Source organism: Molossus molossus, unplaced genomic scaffold (genome assembly GCF_014108415.1).
Source record: "Molossus molossus isolate mMolMol1 unplaced genomic scaffold, mMolMol1.p scaffold_m16_p_6, whole genome shotgun sequence".
In the NCBI taxonomy this organism is placed as follows: domain Eukaryota; kingdom Metazoa; phylum Chordata; class Mammalia; order Chiroptera; family Molossidae; genus Molossus; species Molossus molossus.
Genome location: NW_023425399.1, coordinates 1,287,887 through 1,304,190, shown reverse-complemented (window position 1 = coordinate 1,304,190; position 16,304 = coordinate 1,287,887). Strand labels below are relative to the sequence as shown.

Here is a 16,304-nt window from a genome sequence, read left to right as displayed (position 1 = left end):
AGGAAGCAGCCAGTGGATGTTCTCTCTCATCAATGTTTCTATTTCTCTCTCCCTCTCCCTCTCTCTAAAATCAATAAAGAAAAACAAACAAAAAACTATGCAGGGCAGTGTCTCGGGAACACTCGGGGGCCCACGTTCCCCTTACCCATACCCCACATTCCACTGCTCACCCTCACCGTGGCCCTGGTGCCTTGTCGTCCTGTCCCTTCTTCCTAGGGGACCACTGGGAGGCAAGGTCCAGGAGGCAACTCTGGCCGGAACTAGAGGCCAGCTGTGGAAGAGCTCACACCTAGGGTGGGGGTAGGCCGGAGGCACCCTGAGCTGTGGACTCCCACATCCCCGCAGCAGACTCAGCCTGCATCCGCCAGGAGAGGCCAGGACAGGGCATGGGGCGGGGGGAGGGCACAGGAAAGAGCGGGGGACAAGGTGGAGAGAGAGAAAAGTAGAGAAGGGGGAAGGGGAAGGGAGCGGAGGGGCTGTGAGGTCAGGAAGCTGTGGACTCAGCATGGGAGGAGATAGATTTTAGCAGGATTCAGAGAGCAGGTCAGACCTGGGGGACCAGCTCCACCCTCCTTCCTGTCTACGGAGGATCACAGCTTGGGTCAGGTGCCCTGACCCACCCCCTGGGCCTCCCAGCTCGTCTCCCTGCCCAATGACCTCCTAGTGACACCTTCAAAGCCAGCCCTGACCTCCCCACCAAGCCCACTGAAATCCCCTCAGCTCCCTCCCACCCCTTAGCTCCTGGCTCCCAGCTCTCATGAGGGTGAACATCTGCCCCTCCCCCTGCTCCATCCTGAAGGACAGGAGGGGACAGGCCAGGTCTTGCTTCATTCCTACACTTCAGACCACTGCCTTGATTTCTGCTTATTTTAAAATATTCTTATTGGCTTTTAGAGAGAGGAAGGAAGAGAAACATCAATGTGAGAGCAGAACATCAATTGGCTGTCTCCTGCACGCCCCCTACTGGGGATTGAGCCCACAACCAGGGCATGTGCCCTGACCTGGGGAACAGAACCAGCAAACTTTTGGTGCACTGGATAACACCCAACCAACCAACCGAGCCACACTGGCCAGGGCTGGGCCACCTGTTGTTAACATTTCTTTGAATCAACTCACCTGTTCTGTTTTGCTCCTACTAAGCGTTGATGCCGGTGAAGCAACAGTCGTGTGGTCATTCTTTTTGAAGTTGTGTTAGTCACAGTGGTTTTCTGGGGTGATGTGCCCCTCACCTGCTGCAGGACGCTGGCCGTGTGACCCCACTAGACTGGCGATGGCACCCAGGGCAGGGTCCCATGCCCACGCAGTCACACCTGCCTTTACTAGGAGCTGCTTCCTCTCCTCCATACACACAGGCGGTGTTTAGTAAGTGGCTCAAAGTTGCAGTGGAAACCTCGCCAGCTGCCTCTGCCTTGTGGGCCCTCTGGCCCCTCTCAAAGTCCTTCGCGGCCACTATCTTGTGGGATCCTCATCTATCAGCGAGAGGGGCAGGGGTGCTGTCATCTCCATATGGTAAATGGAGAAACCAAGACAGGGAGCCTGACCTGCTCAGGGTGCCCAGCGTCTCAGCTCGTCTCTGTACACCCCTCTGCTCAGCAGTGGGTGGGCACCGCGCAGAGCTGTTTAAGATGGAGGTGCTGAGGCCGTGTATCCACACCTGGAGCACACGCCGCATCAACCGGCTCCCGGATCAAGTTTAGGTCCTGGCACAGCTGCTCCCCTTCTCAAACCTTTTGCAAGCGCCCCACCCTGCCCCCAACTCCGGGCAGCACACCACCCAGGGAACGGTGGGGCCAGCATTCCTGGACCTGTGCACCACATCTATTTTTAGCCTCTCCCTAGGTATTTGCAGTGTGGCTAATGTGGGGGGGGGGGGGCACCCAGCTGCACTTACAGGAGACTTGTGAGCTCCAGGAACTGCACCTCACCCTGGCCCTGGGGCTCCGGATCCAACCCTTTCAAAGATAGGCTTCCAGCCCACCCCCAACACACAGAGCCTGTGGCTCAGACACCGGAAGTGAGGCACAGAATCCGTGACCTTGGACAAGTCCTGTTCTGAACCTAAAAGTGGGGGAAGGAGAATGTGAGCTGCTCAGGAGAACTGGGGTAACACTTATTCCAGACAGGTGCACCCTGGGGAAGGTCGTGCTGTGCTGAGGGTGAGTTCTGTGTTCTGACCCTTCTCTTTTTTTTTAAACTTAAAAAAAAAAAACATGTTTGTTGTTGTTAATCCTCACCTGAGGGTATTTTTCCATTGATTTTTAGAGAGTGGAAGGGAGGGGAGGAGTGGGGAGGGGAGGGGGAGAGAGAGAGACGTCGATTGGTGGCCTCCCTGCACAACAGAGGCAGGGATCGAACCCACAACCAGATATGTGCCCTTGACAGGGAACATGTGCCCTTGAGGACCCTTCGGTATTTGGGCTGACATTCCAACTGCCGAGCCCAACCGGCCAGGACTCCCTGTTCTCTCTTACTGGGGCTGGGCTGCCCCCATTCTCACCAGCTAATCTTCCAGGAGCCAAGAAGCAATTCTGGAACGTACAGGCACATGGTGGAAGCTACATTTTGAAGACTTCCCTTTTCTCAAACTCATTACTGTTCTCTTACGGGATGCTGCCGGGTGCAGGTGGGACTGGGGGGTGGTTCCCAAAGGGCAGGAGCCCGCCGCCCCTCGACTGTCCTGGGAAGTGGAGTCAGAACGCCCACCTTGCTTGGCAGGTAGGTTCTCTGCAGTGGCTTTCCCTTTTCTTCCTAGTACTCACGGAAAGAAATACATTGCACATCCTGAACAAGTACCCACTTAAATACTATGTATACGTGAAGGAAAAATAACTGTTACACAAAGCAATACTTTACGCGAGAGCCTTTCTGATATTTTCTATCTTATTCTGCTTTATTTTTGTAAAACACTGGTCACCACCCACTAAGGTTTTTCCAGGACCCAACAGTGCACTGTCAAGAGGGAGCGGCCGACAGAAAGCAAGCACCCAGGGCTCGCCCGCCCCAATGGAGCTGCGCGCTGGGCGGGGAGGCGAGCCCACCCCGAGGGCGGCCGGTTCCTCCACTTCACAGCCGGGGAACGGGCAGGCCTCGGGGCAGCCGGGCCAGGCGGCTCGCCGGCCAGGTCGGGCGGGGCTTTGGGCCGGGTGGCGGGGGTATTTATTTCCAGGGACAGCGACGCCACCGCAGGTCTGGGAGAGCAGGGTTCAAGCAGAAGATGCGCTCAGCTCCTTATATTTAGTGACTGACGCGCCGGAAGCGCAGTGCGCGTTGCCCGCAGCAACCACTGGGCCCCACGCCCCGAGGGTGCCCCAGGCTTCACCCCGGGGGGCAGGGACCCCGGCTCCTGCTTTCACGCTCCAGGATACGGACCTGTTTCGCCCCCAGAAGAGGGGCCTCCGCCTTCGTCCAGGGAGGCGGGGACCACCCCACAAGACACGGGCCCCCGGTTTCACCCGGCCGCGCAGGGACTACTCCACCCCACCCCGGCTTCCACCTCCAGGACAGAAACTCTGAGCCGCCGGTGCTGGGGAAGGGGAGGTCGGACACACCCCAGCTAGACGACCTTCCACCCCAGGGGGAAGAAACTGCGGGCGCTTCTGCAGCAGGGAAACCCAGGCCAGAGGGACGCAGGGCGCAACTCTAGGCGCCGGGTGCAACCGGCACGCGCGGTGGGCGGGGCCTAGAGCGCTGTCCCCGCCCGGCGCACGCGCGCCCCGCCCCGCCCCCACAACTTCCCAACTCCGCCCATCCACCTCATCTCTGTCCCCGCCCGCCGGCCCACCCGGCGCACGCGCATTCCACACCGCCCGGTTCCCACCCCTCCCCCAGACCCGCCCGCTGGGTCTCGTGCTCCTTCCCCGCGCGGGGCCCGCTGGGAGCCGACCTAGGAGAGGGGCGGAGAGAGGGAGAAAACCTGCTCCGGCTGGCGGGGCTAGCTGCGCAGGCGCGGAGCGTGGGCCCGCCCCCCCGGCAGGCGGCGCGGCCATATTTAAAGGGAGGCCAGCGCACTGAACCAATGGGCGGCGAGCGTGCACAGCGGGGCGTGGCAGCGCGAGGTCCCGGATGTGGCTGCTGCGGCCCCTCCTCCCCCGCGCTCCCCTCGGAGACCCCGGCCGCGCGCGCCGCTCGCTAGCTGGTCCCCACGCGAGCTCCTCGGCGACGGTGAGGAGGTGCGGAGGCGGAGCGGACGGCGAGGCGACCGCGGGGAGGCGAGCGGGCCAGGCCCCGCCGGGAGGCCGTCGCCATGAGCGGCTCCTCGGGCACCCCGTACCTGGGCAGCAAGATCAGCCTCATCTCCAAGGCGCAGATCCGTTACGAGGGCATCCTCTACACCATCGACACGGACAACTCCACCGTGGCGCTCGCCAAAGGTAGCGGCCCGCGGCGTCCAACCGCCCGGCCCCACCCCCACCCGGGCCCCCGCCGCCCTGGCCCGCGCCCCCTCTCCCGGCCTCCGCCCCCGGCCGCCCCCTCCCCCCGCGGCCCTCTCCCCGCGGGGCTCCATCCTTCGGCCATCCCCTTCCCCGCAGGGCCTCCTCACTCCCTCACCCCTCCCGCCGCCCCCCGCAGGTCCCCGCGCAGCCCCCCCTCGGGCGTTCGCGGTCTGCCCCAACCTCCGGCGCCCCGTCCCACCGCCGCCCCGCCTCCGCTTGGACCCCCGGGGCCCTGCCGGCCCTGCGTCTCCCCCAGCCCCGGCGTTATTGTGTGCGGCCGGCCCGCCCAGCCGCGTTGGGGCGGGGAGGTGGGGCGGGTCCAGCTCCCGCGGCGCCTCCCCCTCCGCTGCGCAGCCCACCTCTGCAGGTGGCGGTCGGTTGCTGGGCTGTTCTCCCCACCTGCCCGCGGGGCAGCTGGCGCCGCCATCCCGGTCCCTGTGGGGGCGAGGGGCCCGAGTCTCCCCCGGGCCTCCCCAGAAGGCTGGGGGCTGAGCAAACCCGGCTCCCGCGAGCCCTTCTGGAAGCTATTAAGCAGCCGGGGCCTTGAGCCTGAACAAGCACCATACCACGTCTTATGGGAACCTCATGCCCGGAGGGGAGCAGCGCAGTTAGGTGCCCCACTGAAGGCGTTTGCCGACCCCACCCAGACAGGCAGTCTTTGGGTTTACCGTTGAGGGACAGATGCCCCCCTGCACCGGGAACTATACTGAGGCCTCTGGGACACTTGGTGGAAGACGGCTGGATTGTGGCTCTTCCCTGGGCTTGTTGAGGCAGGAAGTGGCCTCAAAGTTTCTTTGTCTACGTTCTCTGGGAAAGAGGACGAGTGTCCTTTCTCTGTCGCTTCTAGAGAAGGGCTGAGTGCAGCCGGGTCTGCAGAAGCCCTGTGTGCTGGGTCTTGGTAGGCCAGCGGCTCGCGCTAAGCCTTGCAGTGTCCAGGCAGAGCCTTGAGGGTTGTGTGTCAGAGGGAGCCCAGGCCTCAGGACACTGGGCATGGCCCCTGGTAAAGCCTAGGGCTCGAGTCCTGGCACAGGCTGCACTGCTTCTGGAGATAGTTCAGTGTCACGAGGTGCGCGCCCCCTGGTGATCTGGGCCCTTGACCACATTTGGCATGACGTCTCAGTTGGAGAAAGTGAGACCCAGAGTTAGCCCCTTGTCCGCAGCAACAGGGGCTGTGCTCAGATTAGATAGTGGTCGCCCTGGAGACCTAAGAAGGAGAGACTTGGTTGGGCTCCTGCCCGGAGGGGTCAGGAAGTCCCTCCAGAGACATAGGAACTTGTGGTGTGGATCAAGTCCTGGGTCCCCTTCTCCCATGGTTTCTCTAAGGGCTCCTCCCAGGCTGGTATGGGTAGAAGGGCGCGAGGACACTGTCAATCTGTTCATTTGTCTCCTAAGAAAAGGGACTGCTCAGGACTGATGTACCATGAGGTTCCCGTCAAAAAGCAGCTGTTGGGCTTTTAAGTGCCAAGTAAGATGTGAAGGGGAGTCTGCAAAGCAGGCCCTGTCCTGCGAGCACACCGATTCCATTCAGGGGACAGCCGCGCGAGTTGCTCTTTGTTTCTGTGACCTAGAACTTTTTGGAGCTTTGCTAACTGGGGTCTTGTGGGTATTGTCCGTTGAAAATCCAGGGGTGGGGGGTGCTGCAGGTTCGACTCCCAGCCCCAGTGGGGGCACGTGCTGGAGGCAACCCATTGATGTGTCTCTCACATGGATGTCTGTGTTTTTCTCTCTCACTCAATACTTTTTCTCAAAATCAATAGAAAAAGCATTCTCTGGTGAGGATTAACAAAAGAAAATCAGGGTGGGGGGTGTAGTTGAAGTGTGGAAGCCCAGTGCTGGGTTGTAAGATGGTGCCCAGGGCAGGGAGGATTGAATGCCCTTGGCTGAGGATGACAACAGATGTGTGTTTTTTCTCTGCTCCGAAGTGAGGTCCTTTGGGACTGAAGACCGTCCCACAGATAGGCCTGCCCCTCCAAGAGAGGAAATTTATGAGTACATCATTTTCCGGGGAAGTGATATCAAAGACATTACAGTGTGTGAACCTCCAAAAGCTCAGCACGCGCTCCCTCAGGACCCCGCCATCGTCCAAGTGAGTGTGGGGCTCCCACGGGCACGCCAAGGGGTGCTGGAGTCCAAGTGGAACTTGCTGTCATGTTTGGCCAGAGCGCTCAACTTGAGGAAGGGCCTTTTCACAGAAAGCTAGTTTTTGCCCAGGTTGTCGCTGTGGAGAGGCATGACTCCTGCCGCCTGTCTTCGTGGAGTGAGACAGCCAGGTGTCAGTGTCACAGGCTGGGGAAGGAGGGAGGACAAGGTGTGCGCGCTCACCTGAAGCCCCAGTGCGAGGTGTGCGTGGCCTAAGGTGCCAGCAGGGACAGCAGGTCTTGCTCTGAACTCTGCCCAGATGTGGACTGCAGGGCCGTGGGCACTAAGCCTGCCTGCTGGGCTGTTTCACTCAGGGTTTCCAGGGAGCCCGGGTTCATGTTTTCTCCTAACTTGTAACTAGAGCGTTCTCGGGCTCTGCAGCTCAGCTCGGCCTGCAAGGGAAGCCCTCCACTGGGCCTGAGGGAATGGGGGTGCCCAGGCGCCTTCCTGTTGGGGGCAGGGCCAAGCCAAGGACGATGAGTCTCTCCTCTGGCAGAGCCTAAACTACAAGGTGGCACGCAGTGGGGAGCCAGTAGAGGGCTTAGTCGAGTGAGGAGAAATTCAGTGAGAGTTGCCTGGACAGGTGCGGCTGGGCTCAGCCGGTGCTCTCCGGGCAGGGGGTGCTCTCCGGGCAGGGGGTGCTCTCCGGGCAGGGGGTGCTCTCCGGGCAGGGCGGCGGGCCTGGCGCTACTCTCACCTGTGTGTGCCCTTGCTCAGTCTTCCCTGGGCTCGGGCTCCTCCTTCCAGCCGCACGTGCCTTACAGCCCCTTCCGAGGGATGCCGTCCTACAGCCAGCTGGCCGCCAGCTCCCTGCTCAGTCAGCAGTATGCAGCTTCCTTGGGTCTAGGTGAGTAGCTTGTCTGTCTGCCAAACGGCCGTGCTGTGACCCCCAGGAAGCAGGGCCTCAGCTCCTGCGGAGGCACACTGGGACTGCTCTCTGAGTAGGAGAGGCAGCAGTCTGGGCTCTGGGACAGGTGAACCACATCCTCATTCACTTGGCGTCAGTCTGGGGGCGTGGTGCAGCGTTTCAGAGACCTGATGAGTGCCAGGTGTGATCACAGTGCGTCTGCCTGCTGGTGTTTCTGCCTGCCCGCCTGTCTGTGAGCCTGTAAATGTAAGGCTTAAATTCAGCGCCACCAAGTTCCTCCTCCTCCACTCTGCCGCCAGTGCCTCGCTCAGAAACTTCGCTTCCCCAGGCGGAAAGCCTGGAGTGAGACGCCCCCCACACAGCGAGGGTCTTTGCCGTGCAGGCAGGCCGGGCGGTGGGCAGCCTCGTCCACCTTGCTCCTGCCCTAGCGATAGGGTGTGCTAGGTCCTTGACGGTTGTGTGGGTCCCTTGCTTCTGAGAGTCCTGTTGTCTTCACTGCTGCTTCTAACTGGCGGTGCTCTGGGCCGGGCTCCCTGTGTTTAAAACATGGGGTGAGCGGCGTGTCCCAGGAGAGACGCTTGGCTCTTTCCAAGCCCGCTGAACGCAAGACCAGTTTCTCGTTACTTATCCGTGCCCTTTCTTTTTGCTCTTCTCTCCTTTCTCTTCTTTTAGAGAAGCTGGTAAGCCCTCCAGCCTCAGCCGCAGCCTCCAGCCCTAGCTCCTCTCCATCTCCACAGCCCGTGTCAGAGCCTGACACGTCCTCAGAGCCACACCAGCTCACTTCCAAGGGTAACGGCGGTTGGGGACAACTGCGCACTGTCTTGCTGTCCTGAGAGCAAGGGGTAAACCATAGACCAGAGTGACCCTGGCTGTGACCGAACGGGCCGAGCCCGTGGAGCAGTTACGCTGCATCTCTGGTTCAGCACAGCCCTGGCTTAGTAGCTCTGGTTGTGAAGGAGGGCCTTGGCTCACCGCAGCGTGGCTGCCATGAGGGAGCACTGCCCTCGCACAGAGGGCTGACTCCCAGGGTTTCTGCTGGTCTTGCTGTGGTCTGGATGGCTGGGGAAGCTGCGGGGAGCCCACTGAGCACCTCGTGTGCTGCTCCCCATGGTGGGGAGTCCCTCAGTCTAGGACAGTGCCCGGCGGTCTGTGCTTTGCACGTGTCCTTGGGTTACCAAGGAGTCACGTTTTCTCCCCTGCATGTCACTCTGGACACCGCTATCCTTAGGCCCCTGGGAAGTGCTCCTAGGCAAGATGGTTTCACTGTTCCGGCTGGTGTCAGAAAGCAAATGGGCCCGAGGTGGCGTCCCCGTGTCCTTTGAGCATGAGGAAGCGGCCAGGAGCTGTGTGGCTCGGGGAAGGCTGTGCTGGGCAGGGGACAGGCCAGAGAAAGTGCTCTGGGGCAGTGCCCATCATAGGGACCCTGCAGGGGCCAGCGCCGAGGCTGTCTGGTCAGCCCACAGAGGACTTTGGTCGGGTTACGAGGAACTGGCCACATCGTTTCTCTGGTTTCTGTCCCACTGGAAAAGGAAGATGGATTCTCTGTCTTCACTTGTCCAGGGCCGCCCCTTAGACTAGGTGCCTCGAGGTCTGCGCTGGGCTTTCTGTCTCAGACCTTTGCGCGCCTCCACCCAGACCCAGGCCAAGCAGGAGGGGAGTCGACAGCTGACGAGTAGGGCCCGTCCCTCTGTCCTCTTCTGGCTTCAGGGGACCCGCCCGGGCTCGGTTTCTGAGCGCTGGTGCCTGGGCTCAGGGCTGGGAGTGCAGCCCGTTGGAGGGGAGCGGGGAAGCCTGGGCTTCCCCACCACGAGCCTGGGAGCCTGGGAGCCGAGCGCTCCGTAGTCAGCGCGTGTCCGCCCTCCCTGCTTTTGTGCCGCCGCCCGCAAGCGCGCCAGTGCCCTGGGTCTTAGCTCCGAGGTGGGCTGCTGCCCTTTCTGGACAGTCCCAGGCTGGGCTGGTTCTTGCTCAGTGTGGACCAGCGTGGACCAGACCTCGCCCGAGAATGCTCCGGCCTCTCAGGACCTCCAAGGCCCTGGGGTCAGAGCTGGGTGGTGCCTGTTGCTGCCGGGTGTTTCCCTCCTCGGGTTCCTCACAGCCCGGGCTCAGGGCACCCTGGACTGAGCTGGCTTTGCTGCCCGCTAGCCGCAGAGGGGTGGCCTGCTGAGGGGGCTTTGCCTGGGTTGGGTAGACCCTCTGAGTGGTTGCCTCTCCCCTGCCTGGTGTGCCGGCCTGAGCAGAAGTGTCTGCAGGGGTTGGGAGCTTGCTTTTCTGTTTCCAACCTGCCTTCTCTCCCCAACTCAGGAGCCGGTTTTCCGTCCGTCCCAGTCGGCAAGAGCCCCATGGTGGAGCAGGCTGTCCAGACTGGTTCTCTTGATAACCTGAACACCAAAAAGCTGTTACCCGGCGGCAAGGGCACCGTGGGGGTGCAGCTGAACGGGCGCCCGGCCCCGCCAGGCGACAAGAGCGCCAGCGGTACTGAACCCTCACTCCCTGGGGTGTGCGCCCTCCTCTCCGTGCACTGCTGCCTGGGCTTCGGAGAGGGGTCGCACCCCGTAGACTCCATGTGCTTGCACAGGGCAGGCCCTGCCGCATGTCCCCGGGGTGGTGCACCTGCTTCCTCCCCTGCCTCGGCTCTGGGGGCGCTTGCCTCACTGCCCCTCTTGCGCCCTAGATGCGGGCCAGCCAGCCGCTGTGCAAGCGCCCGGGCAGGTGAACGACGAGAACAGGAGGCCCCGGAGGAGACCGGGTAACGGCCGCTGCCACGTCTGGGCGCGCTCCGCTCCCCGCTCTGGGCGCGGTTTCGGGGTGCTGGGGCTCGGTGGTGGCTGCCATGTGCGCTCTCTCCTCTGTGTCGTCTGCTTCGCCCTCGGTGATGCCAGGTTGGCGCCTCGTCAGCCATGACTGTCGTCTCTCCTCACAGGGAACAGACGAACGCGGAATCGCTCCAGGGGGCAAAGCCGCCCAACCAATGTCAAGGAAAACACAATCAAGTTTGAGGGCGACTTTGATTTCGAGAGTGCCAATGCCCAGTTCAACCGAGAGGAGCTGGACAAAGAATTTAAGAAGAAACTGAATTTCAAAGGTCTGCGTCCTTATGTGAAAATTTCCCCGTTTCTTGAGTATCCACAGAGCAGGTCAAAGGAAAGAGTGGGAGCCATGGGCTAGGGGGGCAGGTGGGGCCGGGCAGCACAGCCGGGGTGAAGGCCAGCGGTGGGGCTGCAGGAGAAGTCACTCAGAATGGTCAGTCAGCTGCGGCGGGCGGGGTCCTGCCTGGGACAGAGGTGCTCTGTGCGCGTCCCGGCCGCTCAGTGGGCTCCGCTTTTCTGTGCAGATGACAGAGCTGAGAAGGGGGAGGAGAAGGACCCTGCCGTGGTGACCCAGAGTGATGAGGCCCCTGCTGAGGAGGACCACCTGGGGCCCAACTGCTACTACGACAAGTCCAAGTCCTTCTTCGACAACATTTCCTCTGAACTTAAGACCAGGTTGGAGGGCACGGGGGTGAGGTCCCCATGAGCTGGTGGGAAGACAGACACTCTGCCTCAAATCTCCAGGCCCGGGACTCACTGTTGGCGACCACACTCAGCTCTCAGGTTCAGGGCGGATCTCTCAGGGTCACAGTGGACTCATCAGTCATGGTCGCGGTGTGGGAGGCCCTGGCTCACAGGCATTGAGGCCCTGCCCGAGCTCCACACTCCCCTCCAGCTTCTGCACCCTTCCCATTGAGGCCCCCCTCAGTGACTCTGGACTTGCTTCCTGGTCCCCAGCTGACCCTGGAGGCCTGAGGCCCTTCCCCAAGTGTTAGGAGTGTTTTGTCCTGGGTGCTCTTTGCCCTGATGCTTGAGGCTGGGACCCATCCTGTCCTCTGTTTGCAGCAGCCGGCAGCTGGTGCTTAGGTGTTACCCGTGAACGAGATAGACTTTGAAAGACGGCTGCTGCCCTGGCCGGTTTGGCTCAGCGGTTAGAGTGTCGGCCTGCGGTCTGGAGAGACCCAGGTGTGATTTTGCTACAAGGGCACGTACCTTGGTTGCAGTTTGTCCCCTGCCCCGGTTGGGTCATGTGGGAGGCAGCCACTCAGTGTGTCCCTTTTGTGTTGATGTTTCTCTCGTTCTCTTCTCTGTCGGAACAAAAAATGGAAAAATGCCCTCGGACGAGGATGAAAAGAAAAGACGTGCTGAGCAGACATGTTGTAGAACTCAGATCCCTCCTCTCCACAAGCAGGGTGCCAGGCACAGTGCTGGCGCGGAGGGCGTGGCGAAAGCAGGCTGGGGTGCTCTTCCGCACTCGGGTCTGCTGGCAGGGTCAGGGCATGACAGGAAGACACGTGTCTGGGGCAGAAGTGCCTTGGGGGTAACCAGGTGGTGGAGCGGAGTGGGCTGGGTGCGGTGGGCGCGGAGGGCAGTGTGCCAGTCTCCGAGCCCGTTCTGGGCAGGCAGGGCGGGCAGTAGGGTGTGTCCACACAGGGTTTGTAGGTCATGGCAGTGAATGGCTTCACTCAGCGCTGTGTGGAGCTGTCACCAGGGTGGAAGCCATCTGACATTCTGCGTGGGTCTTCAGTGAGGGGAGCTGCAGGTGGCCACCCCAGTAGTTCAGGTGTCGGGTGGTGGGAGAGCCTGGGCTTCCCAACTACTTTGAGGTGGGCTGAGGGTGTGCCGGCGGGTGTGGGGAGCGGGGTGGCCTCAAGGACAGCAGCTGCGCTCTCCGAGGAGCCCTGCCGACGTGGAGCACGGAGGCTGCTGGCCCCAGCACCCCGAGTATACGCACGTTCTTGGGGACCCGGCCCATCTAGCCTAGCCCCCTCCTCGCCTAGCGGAATCCTGTCTAGAGGTTTGTGACCGGCCCCAGGCTCTGGGCCCAGCAAGCGGTGAGGCTCCCTCGAGCGCTGTGCCAGGTGCTGGTTTTAGGGGTGTGAGCTCTGGGCCCAGCAAGCAGGGAGGTCCCTCGAGCGCTGTGCCAGGTGCTGGTTTTAGGGGCGCGAGCTCTGGGCCCAGCAAGCAGGGAGGCCCCTCGAGCGCTGTGCCAGGTGCTGGTTTTAGGGGCGCGAGCTCTGGGCCCAGCAAGCAGGGAGGCCCCTCGAGCGCTGTGCCAGGTGCTGGTTTTAGGGGCACGGGCTCTGGGCCCAGCAGCCCAGGAAACGGGTCTGCAGTGTGGCCAGGAGCACCTGCAGTGTTGGTGCCGGGCTGCCCCTGGGTTGGCTGTAGGGACAGTGACATCTGCTTTTCCTCCTGGGCGCGGAAGCTGGGGTGGGCGTGGTCAGTCTCACGGTCCTCGTCTTTTCAGCTCCAGGCGGACCACGTGGGCCGAGGAGAGGAAGCTCAACACGGAGACCTTCGGAGTGTCGGGAAGGTTTCTTCGTGGCCGTGGATTCCGGGGCGGATTGCGAGGGGGCAGGGGCAGTGGCACCACCCGGCGCAACCCGACTTCCCACAGGGCAGGGACTGGCAGGGTGTAAGGAAGCGGCTGGAGGTGAGTGAGGGTGTGGGGGTGCAGGTGCCCAGGCAGGGAGCCCCTTCAGGAAGGAGCTAGCTGAGAGCTAATTCCGAGTCGCCAGGGGCTCTTAGCGAGGTCCCAGTGGGCTCCCGGTGGGGGGACTGGGTGCTCTTTGCCCTGACACCAGGAGAGCTGGTGACAAGCAGGGTCTCGGTGCAGGCCGCCTGCCTTTTTGTTTGTTGTGTTTTAAATTCTCACCCAAGGATATTTTCCCATTTATATTCAGACAGAGTGGGGTGGGGGGAGAGGGAGAGACATCAATGTGACATCCATTGGTTGCCTCCCACACGACCCTGACCAGGGCAGGGGACAGAACCGCAACCAATGTACACGCCCTTGACCGGAGTTGAATCCACGACTCTTTGGTCTGCAGGCCGATGCTCTAACCGCTGAGCCAAACCGGCCAGGGCTGCCCTGCCTTCTTAACGTGGTCCCGGGGGACTGTGTGCCCTCAGGTCTAGGCGGCGGGTGGGTGTGGTGCGGAGCTGCCCCTGCGGCCTGCCCGGTGGGCTGCTGGGGGCCTGGGAAGCCCTGGCCTCGGCTGAGTGAGCTCACGTGTGTCCTGTCCTCACCCGCAGCCCCTGCGGAAGCAGCAGCAGTGAGAAGCTGAGTGAGGACGCCGCGCACCTGCTGGGCAGGCGGATGTTGGTCACTGATCACTACTTTTGTTTTGGACGTCACGGAACTTGGACGTGGTCTGAGTTGGAGCTCGTGTTCAGGAGTTGTTCAGGGTGGCCTCTGAGGGCTCTGGGTCTTTCCTCGTTACGCAGTCTAGCCTAAAGGTTTTGGTATTTTGAAAAAGGTTTCTAGAGCGAAAACTTAATCCTCACTTAGACTTTTTTTTTTTTTGACAGCTTTGACTTTTAAAGTGGAACCAAATCTCATTTGGCCGTAACGGCAGCCGGGCACGATCTGTCACCCAGCTGGCCTGGCGCCGCTTCCTGGCCCTCCCACTGCCACTACCGGGGTCTGGGGAGCAAGGCAGGGCCAGCCCAGGGGTGCGGGGTCAGGTGGGCCTCGGGCAGGGGTGCGGGGCTCCCGCAGATCATGTTGTGTGAGCAGATAGACCACCTGATGTCCAGGGTGGTGGTGTCAAGGTTGGGGGCTGCGGGGTGGGGTGTTCTTGGAGGCACAAGAAGGGCCCTGAACACGAGCAGGGAGCTGTTTGTTGCTCAGAGCCTGGCTTCCATGGGAATCGGGGTTTTGGTAGTGCCGCCCCCCCGCCCTGCCATCCCCTGCCCGGGCCAGGCGGTGTTGGACCCCGTCACTGTTTGCGTCTCATCCACTTGGAAACGAGCCAGTCTCTCTGCAAGCTTGGCTGACCGAGAGCACATTCCTCTGAGTTGTAAATAGTCGTGTTTGTTTTACAGGTGGGTGGAGGGAGGTGGGGCATAAACTGTTGCATGGGTAAGTGGGTCACCTTAGTACAAGCATGCACCCCGATGACAGGGCACCGTGGTGACAGCAGCACCGTGGTGACGAACCCCTGAGTAGCTGTAAAGATTTTGGTTCTTTATTGAGTTACTGTAAAAGCTTGGGTTTATTTTTGTAGGACTTAATGGCTAAGAATTAGAATGTAGCAGGGGGCTGCTCTGTTGGAGTAATGTAAATTGTAACGAAAATAAACAAGCAAACTTTAAAACTTTCTCCTCTGCTGTGTACATGGCCCTGTCGACTGCCTGAATCCATCATGTCCGACATGCCGCCCCCAGGCAGGCACCTGGCTGGTCTGGGCGGTGCCAAGCCTCTCACTGTGACCCCCACCCCGCTTCTGGAGGAGCTCTGCTTCCCCAGCACAGAGCAGTTTCCGAAACTCAGTTCACAGATGAACCTGCTTCAGAAGTGGCCCTGAGCCTGCCCCTTACCTCGGTCTCCTGAGCATCCATGGTACCTGTTCCTGGGCTGGGCCCCGACCAACACAGAGTAGTCGATGGAGCTGGTCTCAGACTGGCGCGTCCCCCCCCACTGGGATGGGTTTCTGGGGGGCTTCACAAGCAGTCTGGGGAGAGGCCTTGTTCAGCCGCCTCCTCCCTTGGTCCAACTGATCCTGTCGGGCCCAGAGCAGCTCTAACATCGGGCCTGGCCTGACTCACAACTGACAAGTTCCGGGCCCTTGACCCCTCTCTGGGAGGTCAACAACGTGCCCTCCGGGGGATGTGGAGAAGCTGCAACAAGGCAGAAGGTGAGTCCCTGGGCCCTAGAAGCAGAGCTGGACGGGCGGCCAGCTGAAGGACCGGCGGCAGCGCCTCATGCAGGCTTGTGGGCAGCATTTCCTGCAGAGACAGAACAGACTGCTGCTGGGGCGGAGGGGTGGGCTTTCTGGTTAGACAGGCCCTAGTCGGGGCCTGGGGAGGTTGCAACCTTGTCCCGTACACCGAAGGGTTTCCGATTGGATTCTTGGAACGTGACTGAGGTTGCAGGTTTGGGCTCTAGTTGGGGCATGTGCGGGAAGTAGCTGATGTTTCCCTCCCTCTAAAATCAGTAGTAAGCATATCCTGGAGTGAGGATGAAAATGTAAAGGCCCGGCTGGTGTGGCTCAGGATGAGCATCGACCCAAGAGGTCGCTGGTTTGATTCCTGGTCAGGGCACATGCCCAGGTTGTGGGCCCGATCCCCAGTAAAGGGCGTGCAGGAGGCGGTTTCTCTCATTGATACCTCCCCCTCCCCCCCCTAAAATCAATAAAGAAAAAAATTTTTTTTGGTATGTGCCCCTAGCGGGAACCAAACCCAGGACTCTGGTCCACAGGCTGACACTCCAACTGCTGAGCCAAACCGGCCAGGGCAAAAAATAAAATTTAAAAGATATTTATATAAATAGAGAGGGTGGGGACTAGTAAGCATCTGAAGTCTTTATGTATTCGAGAGGAAGGAAGAGGGAGAGAAACATCGATGAGAGAACATCGACTGGCCGCCTCCTGCAGGCTCCCACTGGGGATCAGGCCCGCAGCCTGGGCGTGTGTCCCGACCGGGAACCGGACTGGCGACCTCTGAGCACCAGGAGTCTTAATGGAGAAAACGGGAGAAACAGGAAGACTTGACCTAGTGAACGCAGGCTAACTGAACACAGCTGCTCTGCAAAACCGGGCTACACACCGACGGGTGCTGCTCACGTCCTCAGCCTCGCATTGGCTAGGAGCTCAAACCCCGTGTTGGAACCTCTGGAGGAGGGAAACCAAGTTTCAGCCTCAATCCGAAGTGCCAGCCCCCCCCCCCCCCCAGCAGCTGCGTGCCGCACCTCGGCCCCTGGCCTCGGCCCTCCACGGCCCAGGACCGCCCGCACAGTCAGTGGCCGCTGCCTCCGAGCCCAGCAACAAGGGGAGGGAAGCACACACTCAGGAAGCCTGTAGACCGACCTCACAGTGAAGACCGTGTCCGCGA

General features: G+C 61.1%; 1 protein-coding gene across 3 annotated transcripts; it reads left to right on the top strand.

Moving 5' to 3' along the window:
• The first annotated feature begins 4,107 nt into the window (after positions 1–4,107).
• On the top strand, positions 4,108–14,556 carry LSM14B (LSM family member 14B). Of its 3 annotated transcripts, XM_036245856.1 has the most exons (10): positions 4,108–4,370; positions 6,356–6,519; positions 7,290–7,419; positions 8,113–8,229; positions 9,742–9,912; positions 10,112–10,186; positions 10,361–10,522; positions 10,772–10,922; positions 12,718–12,903; positions 13,506–14,556. In XM_036245856.1, the coding sequence occupies exons 1-9, from the start codon at positions 4,244–4,246 to the stop codon at positions 12,887–12,889; spliced, it is 1,269 nt and encodes a 422-aa protein (XP_036101749.1). In that variant the 5' UTR covers positions 4,108–4,243; the 3' UTR covers positions 12,890–12,903; positions 13,506–14,556. The 3 variants fall into 3 exon arrangements, with proteins under 3 accessions (XP_036101749.1, XP_036101751.1, XP_036101750.1); XM_036245858.1 differs by lacking the exon at positions 8,113–8,229; XM_036245857.1 differs by lacking the exon at positions 10,112–10,186.
• The last annotated feature ends 1,748 nt before the right edge of the window (positions 14,557–16,304 follow it).

Coding starts and splice junctions, on each gene's coding strand:
- LSM14B (XM_036245856.1), top strand. CDS start 4,244: ATGAGCGGCTCCTCGGGCACCCCGTACCTGGGCAGCAAGATCAGCCTC. Junction 10,187..10,360: donor GAGGCCCCGGAGGAGACCGG/GTAACGGCCGCT, acceptor CTCTCCTCACAG/GGAACAGACGAACGCGGAAT. Junction 10,523..10,771: donor GAAGAAACTGAATTTCAAAG/GTCTGCGTCCTT, acceptor TTTTCTGTGCAG/ATGACAGAGCTGAGAAGGGG.